The sequence below is a fragment of the Trachemys scripta genome, chromosome 22 (genome assembly GCF_013100865.1).
Source record: "Trachemys scripta elegans isolate TJP31775 chromosome 22, CAS_Tse_1.0, whole genome shotgun sequence".
NCBI lineage: Eukaryota > Metazoa > Chordata > Testudines > Emydidae > Trachemys > Trachemys scripta.
In genome coordinates, this window is record NC_048319.1 from 12,920,682 (window position 1) to 12,937,774 (window position 17,093).

General features: G+C 53.6%; 1 protein-coding gene and 1 long non-coding RNA gene across 4 annotated transcripts in view; one reads left to right on the forward strand and one right to left on the reverse strand.

Moving 5' to 3' along the window:
• The window catches only part of MFSD12 (major facilitator superfamily domain containing 12), a 22,514-nt gene extending 14,852 nt beyond the window's left edge, over nucleotides 1-7,662 (reverse strand). The window contains exon 1 of the mRNA XM_034755307.1: nucleotides 7,231-7,662. Within this exon, the coding sequence (XP_034611198.1) occupies nucleotides 7,231-7,498 (268 nt within the window). The 5' untranslated portion in view covers nucleotides 7,499-7,662. The remainder of the gene's footprint in view (nucleotides 1-7,230) is intronic.
• Nucleotides 7,310-14,800, forward strand: LOC117868925. Of its 3 annotated transcripts, none has more exons than XR_004643737.1 (3): nucleotides 7,310-7,399; nucleotides 10,912-11,302; nucleotides 14,577-14,800. It is a non-coding gene; the product is annotated as an uncharacterized LOC117868925 (long non-coding RNA). The 3 variants fall into 3 exon arrangements; XR_004643738.1 differs by lacking the exon at nucleotides 7,310-7,399 and adding an exon at nucleotides 7,815-8,417; XR_004643739.1 differs by lacking the exon at nucleotides 7,310-7,399 and adding an exon at nucleotides 7,815-8,113.
• Nucleotides 14,801-17,093: the final 2,293 nt, after the last annotated feature.

Sequence of the window (17,093 nt, forward strand, 5' to 3'; positions counted from 1 at the left end):
GGGCTCTCAGAAGGTTTCATCAGACAGTTCGCGGCTGAGGGTTGTCTGCAATTCACAAGGGTTTAATTTAGAGATGGGCCCAAACCTAAACCATGTTTGGGGGCAGTTGAGATGACAGGGCTCAAGCCCCCAGTTCTGCTCCATGTCAGTAGCCAGATGCTACATAGGGCAGGGCACAGGGATGAGCAGCAAGTGCTTCGCATGGGTCAAATTCTCCATTAATAGCAGCCAAGGAGGTTTGGTTGCGCAGTTACCTCCCGCCACCTCTTCCAGGGGCTGATCCAAAACCCACCGAGTCCACAGGAGTCCTCACACTGGCCTCTGGATCGGGCTGCAGAGCCTCAGGTACTCCGGGGGGGGGGGGGGGGGGGGACAGTTTCCACACTGCCTGGCTCTAGAGCCAGATTATCAGAGGATGGATCGTGGGGGTGTGACAGCGACACCAGCACAGATCACCGCCCCCTTGGGTGAGGTGCTGCACAAGCACAGAGGAAGACAGTCCTTGCCTCAGAGAGCTCACACTCTAAACAGACCAGACTGACAATGGGTGGGAGGGGAAACTGAGGCAGCTAGAAGGGAAAGGACTTGCCCAAGGTCACCAAGCAGGTCAGTGGCAGAGCCAGGGGCAAAACCTGCTCTCCCAAGTCTCAGTCTGGGGCACTACCCTGGCCCACACTGCCCATTATGAATCCCGACGGCAGAGGAAGACCGTGTCTCAGGGTGCGCTGGCAGCAGACATTCGCTCCTTCCAACCACAGCTGCCCCTGACACAGCTGCCCCGAGAGCTGCCGGTAAACACAACAGTGCGTCCAGGCCAGAGCAGGTACAGGCTCCCCCGGACAGGAATAGTCCCTGCCCAGGAAGTCCCGCATAGGCATCATTCGTGCCCAGCTGCTCCAGCTCTGGCCTTTCCGAACACAGGCAGGGAGCTCCACGACCCAACAGGCCCAGACGCTCCTTGAGGGACACTTCCAGATGTCTGGAACCTGGAGCTGTGACAGCATCTCAGGAGAGCTGCAAATGCGGGGGGGGGGGGGGGAGCTCCCCTTTCCAGCAGCCTAGGAAACAAAGGCCCTTGGGGCACACAGATCAGCGAGAGAGCTGGGCATGAATGGAGGGCAGGATGTGCCCTAGGGAGCCAGCCATGGAACTGGCGTGCACCATTCAAGGTGCTAGGGCCAAAGGCAGAGACGGGCTGCTCGACAGGCTGGTGTCACGGAGTCCCCGGGCGATGCTCTGGAACTGCTCCCCACAAAGCCAGGCAGGACTCTGGGGAGCCTCCTCTCCCATGGAGCAGACTGTCTTCAGGGCAAGAAGCTCACACGGCTTCACCTTCCTGGGTCTGACCTTGCAGCATTCAGCATATGCCCCTCCGTGCGCTTCCCACAGCGAGTCCACTCAGGTGGGGTCCTGGGGAAGCCAGAGGGTCCTGCACCCCAACTTCGCAGCCAGATGTGACTCTTATCTATTAAACCTCTGTTTTACTGGTTGGCTGACAGGAACACGGTCTAAAACAGAGCTTGTAGGTACAGAGAACAGGACCCCTCAGCCGGGTCCATTTGGGGGGGGGGGGTAATGAGCCAGACACCCACATCTGCACTCACTCCCTGTCCCCAGCCAGCTCCAGACTGAAACGCCCTCCAGCCCCTCCTCCTCTGGGCTTTTTCCTTTCCCAGGCCAGGAGGTCACCTGATTCCTTTGTTCTCCAACACCTTTAGCTATCCCTTTGCGGGGGGAGGAGGGGAGGGAGGAGGGGAAAAGGGCCCCGGCCATTAGTTGCCAGGAGACAGAGTGTCGGCCATTTATGCACACTGGCCTTTATCCCAGCACCTAGAGACTTAAGAAATGCCTAGGGGAAACTGAGGCACCCCTACAATATTCAGAGGAAACATTAAGAATTGTCCCACTTCGTCACAGCAGGTTATGGAGAGAAAGCAGCCACTGTGGGACTCCTGGCTCAGCCTACACACTGCCCTGTTTCCCAGCCTCTCCTGCTAGCTGGTGACTGTGGTGTGAGCTGGGGAAAGGTGTCCCACCAGGGAGTGCACTAGCATTGGACTCTGGTAATTTGGGTTTGATTCTTTTCTCTGCCACAGGCTCACTGGGTAACCATGGGCAAGTCACTAGGGGTGCGTTTACACTGCATTGTAAACCAGGGCATGTGGGTCCCAGGCTTGTGGACTCGCTGTCTCCAAGTCCTGGTGTAAGCATCCACACTACATTGTAAACCTGGGTTTATCATTGCAGGGCCCAGGTCTGACAGCCGTGCAAACACACCCACACTGCACAGACCTGCGGCTTGAGCTGCGTCCACACTGCACAATGACCTGATTCTCAGCAGGACTCGGACTCTGACCCCCCCCCAGCAGATCCTGGGTGTTTGCTGACCAGAGTCAGAATGATTTGCATGGATGGAAGAGGGAGCTTGGGCTTAAACCGGAGTCAGAGCCCAGCCTTAGCATGCAGTGTAGAGACAGCCTCTCCGGGCCCCATCTGTACAATGGGGAGGGTGTGGGGAGCAGGGCCTGGTTTCACAGCAGTGCTGTGGGTGTGAAGAGCTCAGATACGACTGCGATGGAAGTACAAGAAAGGAGACAATGAGAGAGCAGCTTCCACTCGACAGCCCCCCCAGCAAAGGGCCAGGTGTCCTCTACACCCTCCAAGCAGAGACCCAGATCACACCCCCGGCCCTCACGGGCCAACGCGGGTCAGCCGGGTGTACACAACAGAGCAGAGCAGGCAACTTAGGAACTAGAAGGTGCAACCGCGGTGTCTGAATTCCTGCACCTCACCCAGCAATTTGTAACCTTCTTCTAACAGCACACGAGGAGTCTGGCTCCTGGGATTGATTTCTGGCTTTGCCACGGACTCTCGAGCCCTGGAGTGAATCTCTCCCCCGCCCCCATGCGTCTAAAAAGTGTCCCCGCCGGTCAGACGGGGAGAGGCCTTCGCTTCACTGGGCAGCTGCAAAGGGCCTGTGAGATGCTCAGCTTTGAGGTTGACCAGCACCCCAAGAGGAACGTCGGGACAGTCCCCTCCAAGCCAAGTCTCTCAGCCCGACTATCTTTCAGTTCACAAGCATCTACCTGTCTGTCCCAGGCCACCCTGCAGAGATGAAGCTAGGAACTGAGAAGGAAGAGGTGTCCCAAGGGTTAAGTCAGCGCTTCTCCCCAGCAGCTCTGGGGTTCTGCATTCTGCCCGCACAGCAGGAGAGGGGCTGGTTTAGAACTATTACTACACTGTTATCAGAGGGAAGTGCCTGGGGGGGGGGGTTTCTCTCAAAAGTACTAGGTGCCCATTTCTTCACATTAACGGAACCTCCCCTTTGTAGCTGATGGGTCACCACAAAAACTAAATTTTCCCCTTCTTGTCAATGGTTTGAAATGAGCCACCTTGATTACATTGACCTCATTAGCACTACAAAAGTGATTTTTCTTCCCTGGGTATTCACCCCTTCTTGTTAAGCTGTTGAGAATAGCCCACTTCCAACTTAGCTGAACTGGGCCCTTAGCACTGACCCTCCTCCTGGGTAAGGCCACTCCCATCTTTTCATGTGGTGTGTGTTTATACCTGCCTGGGTATTTTCCACTCCATGCATCCGATGAAATGGGTTTTAGCCCACGAGAGCTTATGCCCAAATAAATGTGTTAGTCTCTAAGGTGCCACAAGGACTCCTCGTTGTTCTTCAACCGCCCCAGGAGCCTATGCCAATTTGAGAAGTCTCCACTGCAGCTCCTCCAGGAGTAGCAACAGCAGGGGGTCTGCAGAAAGACTAGCAAATATGGCAGGCGACCAGCTTGGCTTAACAACGAAATCTTCGGTGAGCTTAAATTCGGAAAGGAAGCTTACAAGAAGTGGAAACTTGGACAGATGACTAGGGAGGAGTATCAAAATATTGCTTGAGCATGCAGGGGTGTAATCAGGAAGGCCAAGGCACAATTGCAGTTGCAGCTAGCAAGGAATGTGAAGGGTAACAAGAAGGGTTTCTACAGGTATGTTAGCAACAAGAAGGTGGTCAGGGAATGCGTGGGCCCCTTACTGAATGGGGGAGGCAACCTAGTGACAGAGGATGTGGAAACAGCTGAAGTACTCAATGCTTTTTTTTGCCTCGGTCTTCACAGACAAGGTCAGCTGCCAGACTGCTGCACTGGGCAACACAGTATGGGGAGGAGGTGAGCAGCCCTCAGTGGTGAAAGAACAGGTTAAGGACTATTTAGATCTGGACCCATGGACTTGTGCATGTCGAGCTTTTCTAATGCATCCAAGGGTACTGAGGGAGTTGGCTGATGTGATTGCAGAGTCATTGGCCATTATCTTTGAAAATTTGTGGTGATCGGGGAGGTCCTGGACCATTGGAAAAAGGCAAATAGAGTTCCCATATTTAAAAAAGGGAAGAAGGAGAACCCGGGGAACTACATACTGGTCAGCCTCACTTCATTCCCAGGCAAAATCATGGAGCAGATCCTCAAGGAATCCATTTTGAAGCACTTGGAGGAGAGGAAAGTGATCAGGAACAGTCAACATGGATTCACCAAGGGCAAGTCATACGTGACCAACCTGATTGCCCTCTATGATGAGATAACTGGCTCTGTGGATATGGGGAAAAGTGGTAGATGTGATATACCTTGACTTTAGAAAAGCTTTTGATATGGTCTCCCACAGTATTCTTCCCAGCAAGTTAAAGAAGTATGGATTGGATGAACGGACTATAAGGTGGATAGAAAGCTGGCTAGATTGTCGGGCTCAACGGGTAGTGATCAATGGCTCCATGTCTAGTTGGCAGCTGGTATCAAGAGGAGTGCCCCAGGGGTCGGTCCTGGGGCAGGTTTTGTTCAACATCTTTATTAATGATCTGGATGATGGGATTAATTGCACCCTCAGCAAGTTCGCGGATGACACCAAGCTGGGGGGAGAGGTAGATACACTGGAGGGTAGGGATAGGGTCCAGAGTGACCTAGACAAATTGGAGGATTGGGCCAAAAGAAATCTGATTTGGTTCAACAAGGACAAGTGCAGAGTCCTGCACTTAGGAAGGAAGAATTCCATGCACCGCTACAGGCTGGGGACCGACTGGCTAAGCAGCAGTTCTGCAGAAACTGGGGATTACAGTGGACGAGAAGCTGGATATGAGTCAGCAGTGTGCCCTTCTCGCAAAGAAGCCCAAAGCATATAGCGCTGTACTAGTAGGAGCATTGCCAGCAGATCGAGGGATGTGATTATTCCCCTCTATTCAGCACAAGTGAGGCCACTCCTGGAGTATTGTGTCCAGTTTTGGTCCCCCCACTACAGAAGGGATGTGGACAAATTGGAGAGTCCAGCGGAGGGCAACGAAAATGATTAAAGAGCTGGGGCACATGACTTATGAGGAGAGGCTGAGGGAACTGGGCTTGTTTAGTCTGCAGAAGAGAAGAGTGAGGGGGGATTTGATAGCAGCCTTCAACTACCTGAAGGGGGGATCCAAAGAGGATGGAGCTCGGCTGTTCTCAGTGGTGGCAGATGACAGAACAAGGAGTAATGGTCTCAAGTTGCAGTGAGGGAGGTCCAGGTTGGATATTAGGAAACACTATTTCACTAGGAGGGTGGTGAAGCACTGGAATGGGTTCCCTAGGGAGGTGGTGGAATCTCCTTCCTTAGAGGTTTTTAAGGCCCGGCTTGACAAAGCCCTGATTGGGATGATTTAGTTGGTGTTGGTCCTGCTTTGAGCAGGGGGTTGGAGGGGGACCTCAAGAGATCATCTAGTCCAATCCCAATATTCTAGGATTCTATTGTATGATGGACTATGCATTTAATCACATCCCCTCCAAGGCCTGCTCTACACTAGGAACTTGCATTGGTATGGCCAGGGCTCTCAGGGAACCACAGCTATGCAGACTTGACCCGGGTATAGATAGTCGCCGCCTCCAGGGCGGGCGGATTGCTGACGGGAGAACCCATCCCCTTGGCTTAGGTGGTGTCTATACTAAGAGCTACGGCTGTAGTGTTTTAAGTGTGGACATACCCCAAGTGGAGAAGACACCTGTGCCCGATACAGCAGAAGGTTCAACCTTGTCAACAAAACAGCAGAGGTGCACACAGTGAAATTCTCCTCCTGCTGATGTAACTCCCCTGACCTAATAAAACCAGCTCAGGGAAAGGTGTAGGGCGAAGGCCATTGGCTGTCATGCTTGTCAATTTCACTGTTCCACTGGAGCCACGAAATTGACAAGAAATCTGGCTCCTGGATCTCAAGCTGGGTTGCTACCTGGTCTCTGCTCCAAACCGGGCTGCCGCCCAGGCTCCCAGCTTGGACTGCCACCTGGGCTACCCCCTCCCCACCAGGAGCCCTGCTGCCCCCCGAGTTCCCAGCTCCCCACTGCCTGCTGGGGACACCGCAGCCAACTGGACTCCGGGCGTGGATCTCCCTGCCACAGGTGAAAAGCCCTGGGCAGCTGCCCCCCCCCAGCTGGGAGCACAGAGGCGAGAAACCCTGGGTGGCAGCTGGGCTCTCAGTGGGGAGCTGCGAGCCCAGGTTCTCAGCCCCCCACACTGCCCCTCTTCAGTTAGTGGAAGCGCTCCTGGGTACCACCGACAGGAGGGTAGCGTGGACATCAGCCACCGGTGGCGGCAAGTCAACCTAACACAGGTCGACTTCCCTTTGTAGTGTAGCCGTAGCCTCTGAGCAGAGCGGACTGTCGCCCTGGCTGTCACCGGGGATCGAACCCACAGCCGCAGAGTTCAATGTGAACCCGAGGACTCAGTGCCCGAGGCAGGAGCTCTGGCAGACACGTCCCGGTTCAGAGCAGGACACATCACACCAGCAGGGCCCGTGCGCACTAGCGCCGCTCGAACCAGGGTCGCACAGCAGGGAGGCCGGCCCCTGGGAGCCCTCCTGCCCCTGCGATTGGCGGGATGCTCCGAGGGGAAGTCGGGCGCAGGGCTGGGCGGCCGAGCAGCGGCCAGGGAACGGAGACAGCCGGGAGCTGCTACAATACAGGGGGGCGGAGGGAGCAGTGCAGGGACAGTGGCGTTCAAACGCCTCGCCGGCTTCTCCTTCCTTCTCGCCTCTGCTCAGCCGCAGGCTCGCCTAGGGCCCCCTCCACACACACACCTGCAAAGCGGGGGCTCCCCAAAGCGCTTTGAGATCGGGGGGGGCAGCTCTTCTCCAGCCCCGGCCGCAAGGGCTGCCTCGGAAGGGGACTCCCAGCCCCGTGCCCACCTCTCCCAGCCCCCCAGAGCCCTCCGGAGCCTTACCCACGAGGTGCCAGGTTTTCCTCCGGCCGTAGCGGCCGCAGCCGGCCGAGCGGTCGGACTCGTAGCCCACCAGCGGCGTGCAGACCCCGTCGGCCACCTGCCCCACGAGCAGCAGGGTCCCCGCGTGGGTGGTGCTGTAGCCCAGCACGGCGTGGAAATAGACCAGCAGGTAGGTGAACCACATGGAGGCGCACAGGTCGTTCAGAAAGTGCCCCAGGGCGTAGCTGAGCCGGGCCGGGCCGGAGAGCGGCGGCGGGGGCTCCGCCATGGCGGGGCTCCCGGGGATGGGCGCACAGCGGCTGCCCGCAGCTGCATCAAGCGGCGCGGCCGGGGCCTGGGACCACGGGGCGCCCGGCGCGGGGGTTTTACGGCCCGGCGCCCGCCTCGCTCAGCCGAGCCCCCCGCCCCGCCGCAGCCATGGAGGGACAGGGGCCAAGCGCCCGGGGCAGGGCTCTGCCGGCAGCCGGGGCCAATGGGGAGGGCGGCGGGCGGGGCTCGGCCAGGCTCGCCCCGCCCCGGGGCCGCGCCGAGCCGCAGGGATCGCCGGGGCTGCGGCCGGGGGTGGCGCTGGCAGGAGGCGAGCGGGAGGCTGTGATTGCTGGCAGGGCGAGCGCTGCCTTGGGTCTCGCTGGCCCGCTCCGGGCCTCAGTTTCCCCAGCTGTTAAAGTGGGGCAGCGACACTGAGCTGCTTGGGAAAGCGCTTGGCGGCGGAAAGGGCCGGGTGTTATTAGCAGCACTGCCCGGCACTACGCCCCGCTCAGGAGCTCCCAGTGCTTTCCTGAGCCTCCCCGGTGCTCGGCGAGGTCCATGTTACCCGCTCCCCCGGAGCCCGGCCTACCTCGCTGCGCCCATTGACGGGGGAAGTGAAACCTGCATCTTGCTGGTATTTTCTTTTTGCTCTACACCCCAAATTGTTCCATCGAACTAGGGCAGGGGTGCTCCCTGGGCTCCCCAGAAAGCCCTGCCCCGGACAGATCCTGGGGTCACTGCAGGCATCTGACTGGTCCCAGGGTAAACACAGCAAGGTTGCGGTGGGGCTGTTGCACTGGAAGTAGTGGAGGCCCAGTGGTGGGAGCCGCTGCCCTGGCTCCCTATTCAGGCAGCGGAATCTTTGCTCCATCGGATGCATCAGGCGCGCCAGAGGCCCTGGAGTTTGTGGGCTCGTTGCCAAAAATGGGTTGGCTCCGGTAAGATTTGTCTAGAGAACAACTGAGTGTACAAACGCGGAAACGAACTTGGGCAGAGGAAGTGCCCAAGGCCAGCCAGTAAGATAAGCAGCTGCCTTGCAATTAATCCATACACGAAGGAGTCTCTTACCAGACTTACTAGACTCCGTAGAGTTGAGGCAAAAGGTGAAGGAGTAAAAATAACGTGGCTCTGGAAGCAAGTCCCTTTCTCAGGGAATTCAAGGGGCATTGTGGATACTACTCTTACCCTTGTGCCCCAAACGGGGCCCTGTGAGTTGTTTCCATTAGGAGGAGAAATTGATGCTAGGAGCCAGGTATGTTCTGTGATGCAATCTTGTTTACTTACAAAGATTATGCACAAAGTCCCGTTTCCCTGAACACAGGGCTCAGCCCGCAGCAGAAGACAGACAGCTCCTTTGCTTGCTGTTCCAAGCCAGTTTTTCCAGCCAGCACTGTGCCCCAAAAGCTTCCTCTCAGGCCCATGTTACCAGCGCTTCTGTTACTGTCTGCCTGGCTTCCTGGCCTGACTGTGCCCCTCCTCACACTCAGACAAAAACAGTCCCACCACTGAGAGCCACAGCCTCTGCATTTGAAACCCCTTGGCCCATACGTTCATCTTAGATGCACAGATTCCAAGGTCAGAAAAAGCCACTGGGATCATCTAGTCTGACCTACTCAAGCCTTTCCGTGTGCCCTGTATTTTTGTTGGTCCTGCTGTTCTTATGTCCCCTTTACATTGCTAAATTATAAATAAATGGAGATATCCCATCTCCTAGAACTGGAAGGGACCTTGAAAGGTCATTGAGTCCAGCCTCCTGCCTTCACTAGTAGGACCAAGTACTGATTTTGCCCCAGTTCCCCAAGTGGCCCCCTCAAGGATTGAATTCACAACCCTGGGTTTAGCAGGCCAATGCTCAAACCACTGAGCTATCCCCCCCCCCCGAGCTCCTGAATGAAAGATGGTGGTTACGTGCCCCCCACAATAATGCTTTGCAAACCAGGCTGTAAATGTCCAACTCTAACTGCTCCTGTCTCTCAAGCACTTATGGAGGCTGTTAACCTAATTGCAATCAACGGGACTAGTCCATGAGTCAAGTTACTCATGTGACTAATGTTTGATCCTGCAAACACATGGCTAATTTTAGGCCCGACCACGGTACCACATCTGAGCAGGGGGCTCTCGATGGGCATGTGTTTGTGCAATGAAAAAAATATGGCGCAACGGGTCTAATTAAATGAGTAATTGTTTTGCACTATGACGAGCTTATTATTCATCCGATGCCATAGGTATACACGGACAACAACAGAGAGGAAGGGCACAACCAAAGAGACAAGGGCTCTGATTCTGTACGTCCATGCGAAGCGATTGCTAAACACCGAAGCAGGATTCCCTGCTGTCACCAGCACGTGACACCCACTGGCTCTGGTGTAAATTACACAAGGTGCAAGGCAGGCAAGAATCAAGCCAGATGTCTCTTTTCCAAGAGAGTTACAACCTAAGGACCCAATCCTGGAAACACTACCAGGCATCTGGGCCCAGATCCTCAAAGGTATTTAGGCTCCTAATTCCCTTATGCACCTAACTACTGCTGCGGGCCTGGGCCATGTTTACCACAGCGAGTAACTGTACAGTGTTTCATGAGCCAGCTGATGGCAGTGAGCTCTACACACCAGTGTTTGCAGGATCAGGCCCTAAATAAATACTTCCTAAAATTTCATTTCATTTAAAAAATATTAAGGACAGTTTTCAACCACAGGTGCCTACAGATGGAAAGGGCCACATAACAGTGAGGTGTTATTTGTATTATTAAAATCAGGCACTTAAATCCGTTGTTAGGCGTCCGATGGCTTCTCCGTACTGGGGATTTTGCACCAGTGCACACCCCTCCGGTAGATGCACCAGCGTCAAAAGTGATTTGGCCGCCTCTGAGACACCCAGGTGTGCAAATGCGCTGGGAACAGGCCAATGGAAGCTGTGGGGGGGGGGGCGGCGCTTGCGGGCGTGGGCAGAGCACGGAGATACGCTATCCCCCTCCCCTCAGGGGCGCGCAGAGAGGTGCCAGCAGCCGGCTGCTTCTGGGAGCGTCGTGGGGCCACGGCATGCAGGCAGCCGCCGGTCGGGAACCACCTGTAGTAAGTGCCTCCTGGCCGGAGCCTACACTTCTCACCCCCTCCTGCACCCCAACCCCCTGCCCCAGGTCAGAATCCCCTCCTGCGCCCAATCTCCCTCCCAGACTCTGCATCCCCTCCTGCACCCCAACCCCCTGCCCCAGGTCAGAATCCCCTCCTGCGCCCAATCTCCCTCCCAGAAAGAAACTAATCTAACAGCTGCTCTAAGGTAAGAAGTAGGCTATTTTGAATTAACTTAACTATATTCTACATGTTTGAAGACTGAAATGTAACCACAGAACGGCTTTATGTTAATTAAAAGGCAAGTTTAGTATAGCATTAATAGCCTCCATGCCATAATTGTGATCATTTTGTTTTAAATTAGGAAAAAGACTTGTATACGGGGTCCTGCAAAATCTAATCGCCCCGGGCCCACAGGAGAGTTAATCCGGCCCTCACTATCTGGTATTGGCCCCTGCAGGACATCCGACTGGACAGCATGTGACGGGATAGGGACGACGCTATTTATAAAGTAAACTGTCCCAAGAAAACAACGTGGGCTGAGAATGCCTTGCCAGAATATTGAGCTGCCCACCTCTTCGCAGGGCTGATCAGCTGACACAACTGAGATGGAGGACGGTCTTGCAATTAAAGCACCGGACTGTGAGTCAGGGCTCCTGACCTCTGGGCGTGGCTCTGCCACTGATTCGCTGTGTGACTGTAAATAAGGCCTTTAACCGCTCTGTGCCTCAGTTTCCCCATCTGCAAAATGGAAGGTAAGACTGGCATGCCAGGTCAGACCAATGATCCATCTAACCCAGTGTCCTGTCTTCTGACAGTGGCATGGGCCACCTGCTTCAGAGGGAGTGAACAGAACAGGGCAATTATCACGTGATCCATCCCCTGCCATCCAGTCCCGGCTTCTGACAGTCAGAGGCGTAGGGACACCCAGTGCATGGGGCTGCATCCCTGACCAGCTAAGCTAATAGTCATTGGCAGACCTGTCCTCAATGAACTGATCTAATTCTTTTTTAAACCCAGGTATACTTTTGGCCTTCACAACATCCCCTGGCAATGAGTTCCACAGATTGACGGTGTGTTGTGTGGAGTACTTTCTTATGTTTGTTTTAAACTTTCTGGCTATTCATTTTGTTGGGGGAATCTGTGATTCGTGTGTTATGTGAAGGAGTAAATAACACGTCCTGATTGATTTTCTCCACACTATTCAGGGTTTATAGACCTCTATTGTATCCCTTCCTAGTCATCTCTTTTCTAAGACGAACACTCCCAGGCTTTTTAATCTCTCCTCATATGTTCCAAACCCCAAATCTCTGTACTTTTTCCAATTCTAATAGACGTGTTTGGAAATGGGGTGACCAGAATTGCATGCTGTATTCACGATGTGGACGTACCCTGGATTTATAGAGTGTTGTTATGATATTTTCTGCCTTATTCTCTATCCCTTTCTTAATGGTTCCTAACATTCTGTGAGCGTTTTTGACTGCCGCTGCACATTGAGCGGATGTTTTCAGAGAACTACCCACGATGCAGTGGGGGATTATCCAATGGGCCCACAAGGGAAAAACAGGGGCAGGACTGTGGGGGGAGGGGCAGAACAGGGGCAGGACCGCAGGGGAAGGGGCAGAACAGGGGCAGGACCGCAGGCGGAAGGGGTGGGGTGACCATTCTGGCGCCAGCCCCCCTCTTGCTCTGGCCTGGGACCCCAGGAGACCTTAACCCGCCTCTGCCACAGTAACGCCAAGATTTCCTTCTTGTCTGGTAACAGCTATTTTAGTCTCCATCTTTTTGTGCATATATTTGGGATCAGTGTTCCCTCGAATTTTTTACATCCATGTGTGGAATGAATTTTGTTATGTGCACCAATAGGGAGGTGATGTGTAGTGGGGGTGGGGCTGAGGGGTTCGGAGTATGGGAGGGGGCTCAGGGCTGGGGCAGAGGGTTGGGGTGCAGGGGAATTTGGGCTCTGGCTGGGGATGCGGGCTCTGGGGTGGGGCTGGGGATGAGGGGTTCAGGGCATGGAAGGGGACTCAGGGCTGGGGCAGAGAGTTGGTGTGCTGGGGTGGGGCTGGGGATGAGGGGTTTGGGGTGCAGGCTGGTGCAGGGCTGTGGCGGGGAGAGAGGACTCCCTCAACCCTCTCTCACTGCAGCAGCTCAGGGCTGGGTGAGAGGCGCCTCTCCCGGGCCGCAGCAGCTCCGGTGGGGCTTACAGGGAACTTAGCTTGGGATCACGTTTTCCAATGTGCATTACTTTGCATTTATCAACGTTGATTTTCAGCTGCCATTTTGTTCCCCAGGAACCCAGTTTTGTGAGATCCTTTTGTAGCTCTTCGTGGTCTGCTCTGGACTTAACTGTCCTGAGTAATTTTGTATCATCTGTAAACTTTGCCATCTGATTGTTTACCCCTTTTCATAGATCATTTATGAATATGTTGAACAGCACTGGGCCCAGTACAGATCCTTGGGGGACACCACTATTTACCTCTCTCCATTCTGAAAACTGACCATTTATTCCTACCCTTTGTTTCCTGTCTTTTAACCTGCTACAGATCCATGAGAAAACCTTCCCGCTTATCCCATAACTGCTTAGTTTGCTTAAGAGCCTTTGGTGAGGGACCTTGTCAAAGGCTTTCTGAAAGTCCCAGTGCACTATATCCTCTGGATCACCCTTGTCCACATGGTTGTTGAGCCCCTCAGAGAATTCTAATAGATTGGCAAGGCGTGATTACCCTTTACGAAAGCCACATTGACTCTTCCCCAACCTATCGTGTTTATCTATGTGTCGGATAATTCTGTACTTTCCTCCAGTTTGCCTGGTACTGAAGTCAGGCTCACTGGCCCCTGGAGCCTTTTTTTGAAATTGGTGTCACATTACAGTCACCTGGTCCAGAGGCTGATTTAAGCAACAGGTTACATACCACAGTAATAGTTTCATATTTTTGAATTTCTTCAGAATTCTTGGGTGAATCCCACCTGGTCCTGGTGACTTATCGCCGTTTAATTTATCAATTTGTTCCAAAACCTCCTCTATCAATTCCTCAATCTGGGACAGTTCCTCAGATTTGTCACCTAAAAAAGAATGGCTCAGGTGTGAGAATCTCCCTCTTCCTCTGCAGTGAAGACCAATGCAAAGAATTCCTTTGGCTTCTCCACAATGGCCTTCCTTGTCTTCCTTCAGTGCTCCGTTAGCATCTCGAGCGTCCAGTGGCCACACTGGTTGTTTGGCAGTTTCCTGCTGCGCATGTACTTAAACATTTTTGCTGTTAAATTTTGTGTCTTTTGCTAGTTGCGCTTTCCTTTATACTTTTACACTTGACTTGCCACAGTTTATGCTCCTTTTTATTTTCCTCAGTAGGATTGGACTTCCGATTTTTAAAGGATGCCTTTTTGCCTCTATTGTTCAGCCATGGTGACATTTTTTTGGTCCTCTTGTTGTTTTGTTTTATTTGGGGTATACATTTAGTTGAGCCCCTATTATGGTGTTTTTAAATAATTTCCATGCAGCTTGCAGGCATTTCACTCTTGTGACTGTTCTTTTAATATCCGTTTCACTGGCCTCCTCATTTTTGTGCCGGTTCCGTTTTTGAAGTTAATGCTCCTGTGACGGGTTTCTTTGGTACTTTCCCCCTTACCAAGGCGTTACATTTAATTACATTATGGTTGCTATGTTATGCACCGCTTAGGGCGAAATCAAGAATCTCCCCGGGGGGGTTCTAGGACTAGCTGCTCCAAGAAGCAGTCATTAATGGGTTCTAGAAATGTATCTCTGCACCCCGTCCTGTGGTGACATGTCCCCAGTCAGAATGGGGATAGATGAAATCCCCCAGTGTTACTGGGTTTTGTTTTTGTAGCCTCTCTAATCTCCCTGAGCCCGTCACAGTCACCTTCCTGGTCAGGTGGTCGGTAATACATTCCTACTGCTCTACTTTTATTATTCATGCATGGAATTTTTATCCACAGAGATTCTCTGGTACCGTCTGATTCATTTAAGATTTTCACTGTATTTGACTCTGTGCTTTCTTTCGCTTACAGTGCCGCTCGCCCACCAGCGCAGCTACTCTGTCAGTCTGGGATATTTTGTACCCTGGTATTACAGTGTCCCGGTTATCATCATTTTACCAAGTTTCTGTGATGCCGCCTATATCAATAGCCTCATTTAATACCAGTGCTCAAGTTCACTCAGCTTAATATTTAGACTTCTAGCGTCCGTGTACAAGCCCGTATAACATTTGTCACTAGTGAATTGTCTGGCTTCATGGGAAGTAATTGAATGGGACTCTTTTTCATTTGACTGTTTCTCTGCAGTTCCTACCTGCGCTTTATCAACCTCGATCCCCTCCTCTCTACTAGGATATAGAGAATCCCCTTCAATAAATCCTCCCCTAAGACATGTCTCAGAACCGCGTGCTCCTGCGCATCTCTCAGCTGTCCCCCTCCTTGATGAACGGTTGAATTTTCCACGCCAGCAATCTGGTTCTGTTTTGGCTTCGGTGGAGCCCGTCCTTCCTGTACAGGCTCCTCCTTCCCCATATGGTTCTCCAGGTCCTAACAAACCTAAACCCCTTCCCAGCACCATTGTCTCATCCACGCATTGGGGCCCTGCAGTTCTGCCCGTCTTACTGGCCCTGTGTGTGGAACTGGAAGCATTTTAGAGAATGCTCCCAGGAGGGTCTGGACTCGAATCTCTGACCTAGCAGCCTAAATTTGGCCTCCAGGAACTCCCTCCTACTATTCCCTACATCCAGGGCCGGCTCCAGGCACCAGCCCACCAAACTTGTGCTTGGGGCAGCTCCGGCCGCCGGGGAGAGCGGAGCCGCAGTGGGTTTGCCGCCCTCCCCCGGCGCTCTGGCCGCCGGGGAGAGTGGGGCCCCGGCTGGGCTCTCTGCCCTGCGCTCCGGCCGGTAGGGGAGAGCGACCCGCGGCCGGGCTCGGCGCCCTCCCCTGCCACGCTGGGGGTGGGGGGAGGGCGGCGGGAGGCTTTTTTGCCTGGGGCGGCAAAAAAGCCAGAGCCAGCCCTGCCTACATCACTGGTACCTACATGTACCATGACCACCACCTCTTCCCCAGCACTGCACAGAAGTCTGTCTAGAGATCCACAACATTCGCACCCAGCAGGCAATTCACCGTGTGGTTCTCCCGGTCATCACAACCCAACTCTCTAATAACCAACCCCCATGACTGTCTCCTGTCTCTTCCTAACAACAGGGTCCCCTCCCCTGGAGGGGTGTCCTCAGTGCCAGAGGATACCAGGACATCTTATGGAAGGAGGCTCCCAACTACAGGACTCAGTTTCCCTCTGTTCTCCGTCCCCGAGACTTTCACCCTCCCCAACAGCACAGAAGCAGCCAGACTGGGGCTGGGCCTGCTCTGCTGTGTCCCGGAAAACCTGGTCTGTGTCCCTGGCTGTCTCCCTGAGCTCCTCTGGTTCAGTTGCTCTGGTCTCCAGAGCCCATACTCAGTGCCCGAGGGCCAGGAGCTGTTTGTGCTGAACACACACATACGCCACCTGCCCGTAAGGCAGGCAATCCTACATGCTGCTTTCAGGCTTAATTAGTTAATATTTGTAAAGCTCTTTGAGCCTTTCAGATGGAAAATCCTTCAGAGGTGCAACATATGGTAAAGCGCCCGACAGTGCGTGTATGCACCACTGCCTTCCGTTGTGTGGAATCAGAACTGCTCAACTGCGTGTCATAGGCCCTATACCACTAACAGAGATTCTCCTTTAGCTCAAATGGCTGTGACTCGGAATCTGGGTTCTCTTGCCCACTGCTAGAGTGAAGCTCAAATAGCCACAGATGAGCAGAGTTTGTTCGATTCGTTTCCCTGTGCTCTGCCAGGTAGACTTCTTGGAGGCTCTGCAGGGCAGCTGGCTGAGCCAGGGAGGCATTGAGCAAACAATTCCCATTATCACCAGGTCTTGTGACTTTTGCAGAAACTCCCCCGTGGTTACCAAAGAAGATCCTCGAGCCATTGCATCAGCCAGCTCAAAGTTTCCGTCTGTCATGTGAGGAAGGCTTTTGAATCAGTGAACCTAGAAGGAAGCGAAAACAAAGCAGTGGGCTGACAAATATAGCTTCTAGGGAACAAAACTAAAGAGAAATCAGAGAGAAACTTCTCTTGGCCTGCAGAATGCAGAGCTGTTAATTTAAAGCACTTTATAAACAGTGAAGTAAGGCCAGGTCTACCCTCTGGGGTGTACTGTGGTTTAACCCCATTGTGTAGAGGCTAGAGGCAGCCTGCAGCGAAGGAAGGGGGTTTCCGTTTTTGTAGGAACTCCACCTCCCCAAGTGACAGTAGCTGGATTGATGGACGCATTCCTCCACTCACCTAGCTGTAGGTCAGAATAGCTACAGCGTTCGGGGGGTGGGGGTGGATTTTTCACACCCCTGAGTGACATAGGTAAGTCAATCGACCTCAATTTTAACTGTAGCCTGGGCTAGAACCTCATTATTGCCTTGGGAAGTAGGTATTATTATAATGATTTTATAGCAGGGTAATCTGAGGCTTCCTGCCTGCCCCAGCCCTACAGATAACCTGCCTGTTCCCTGA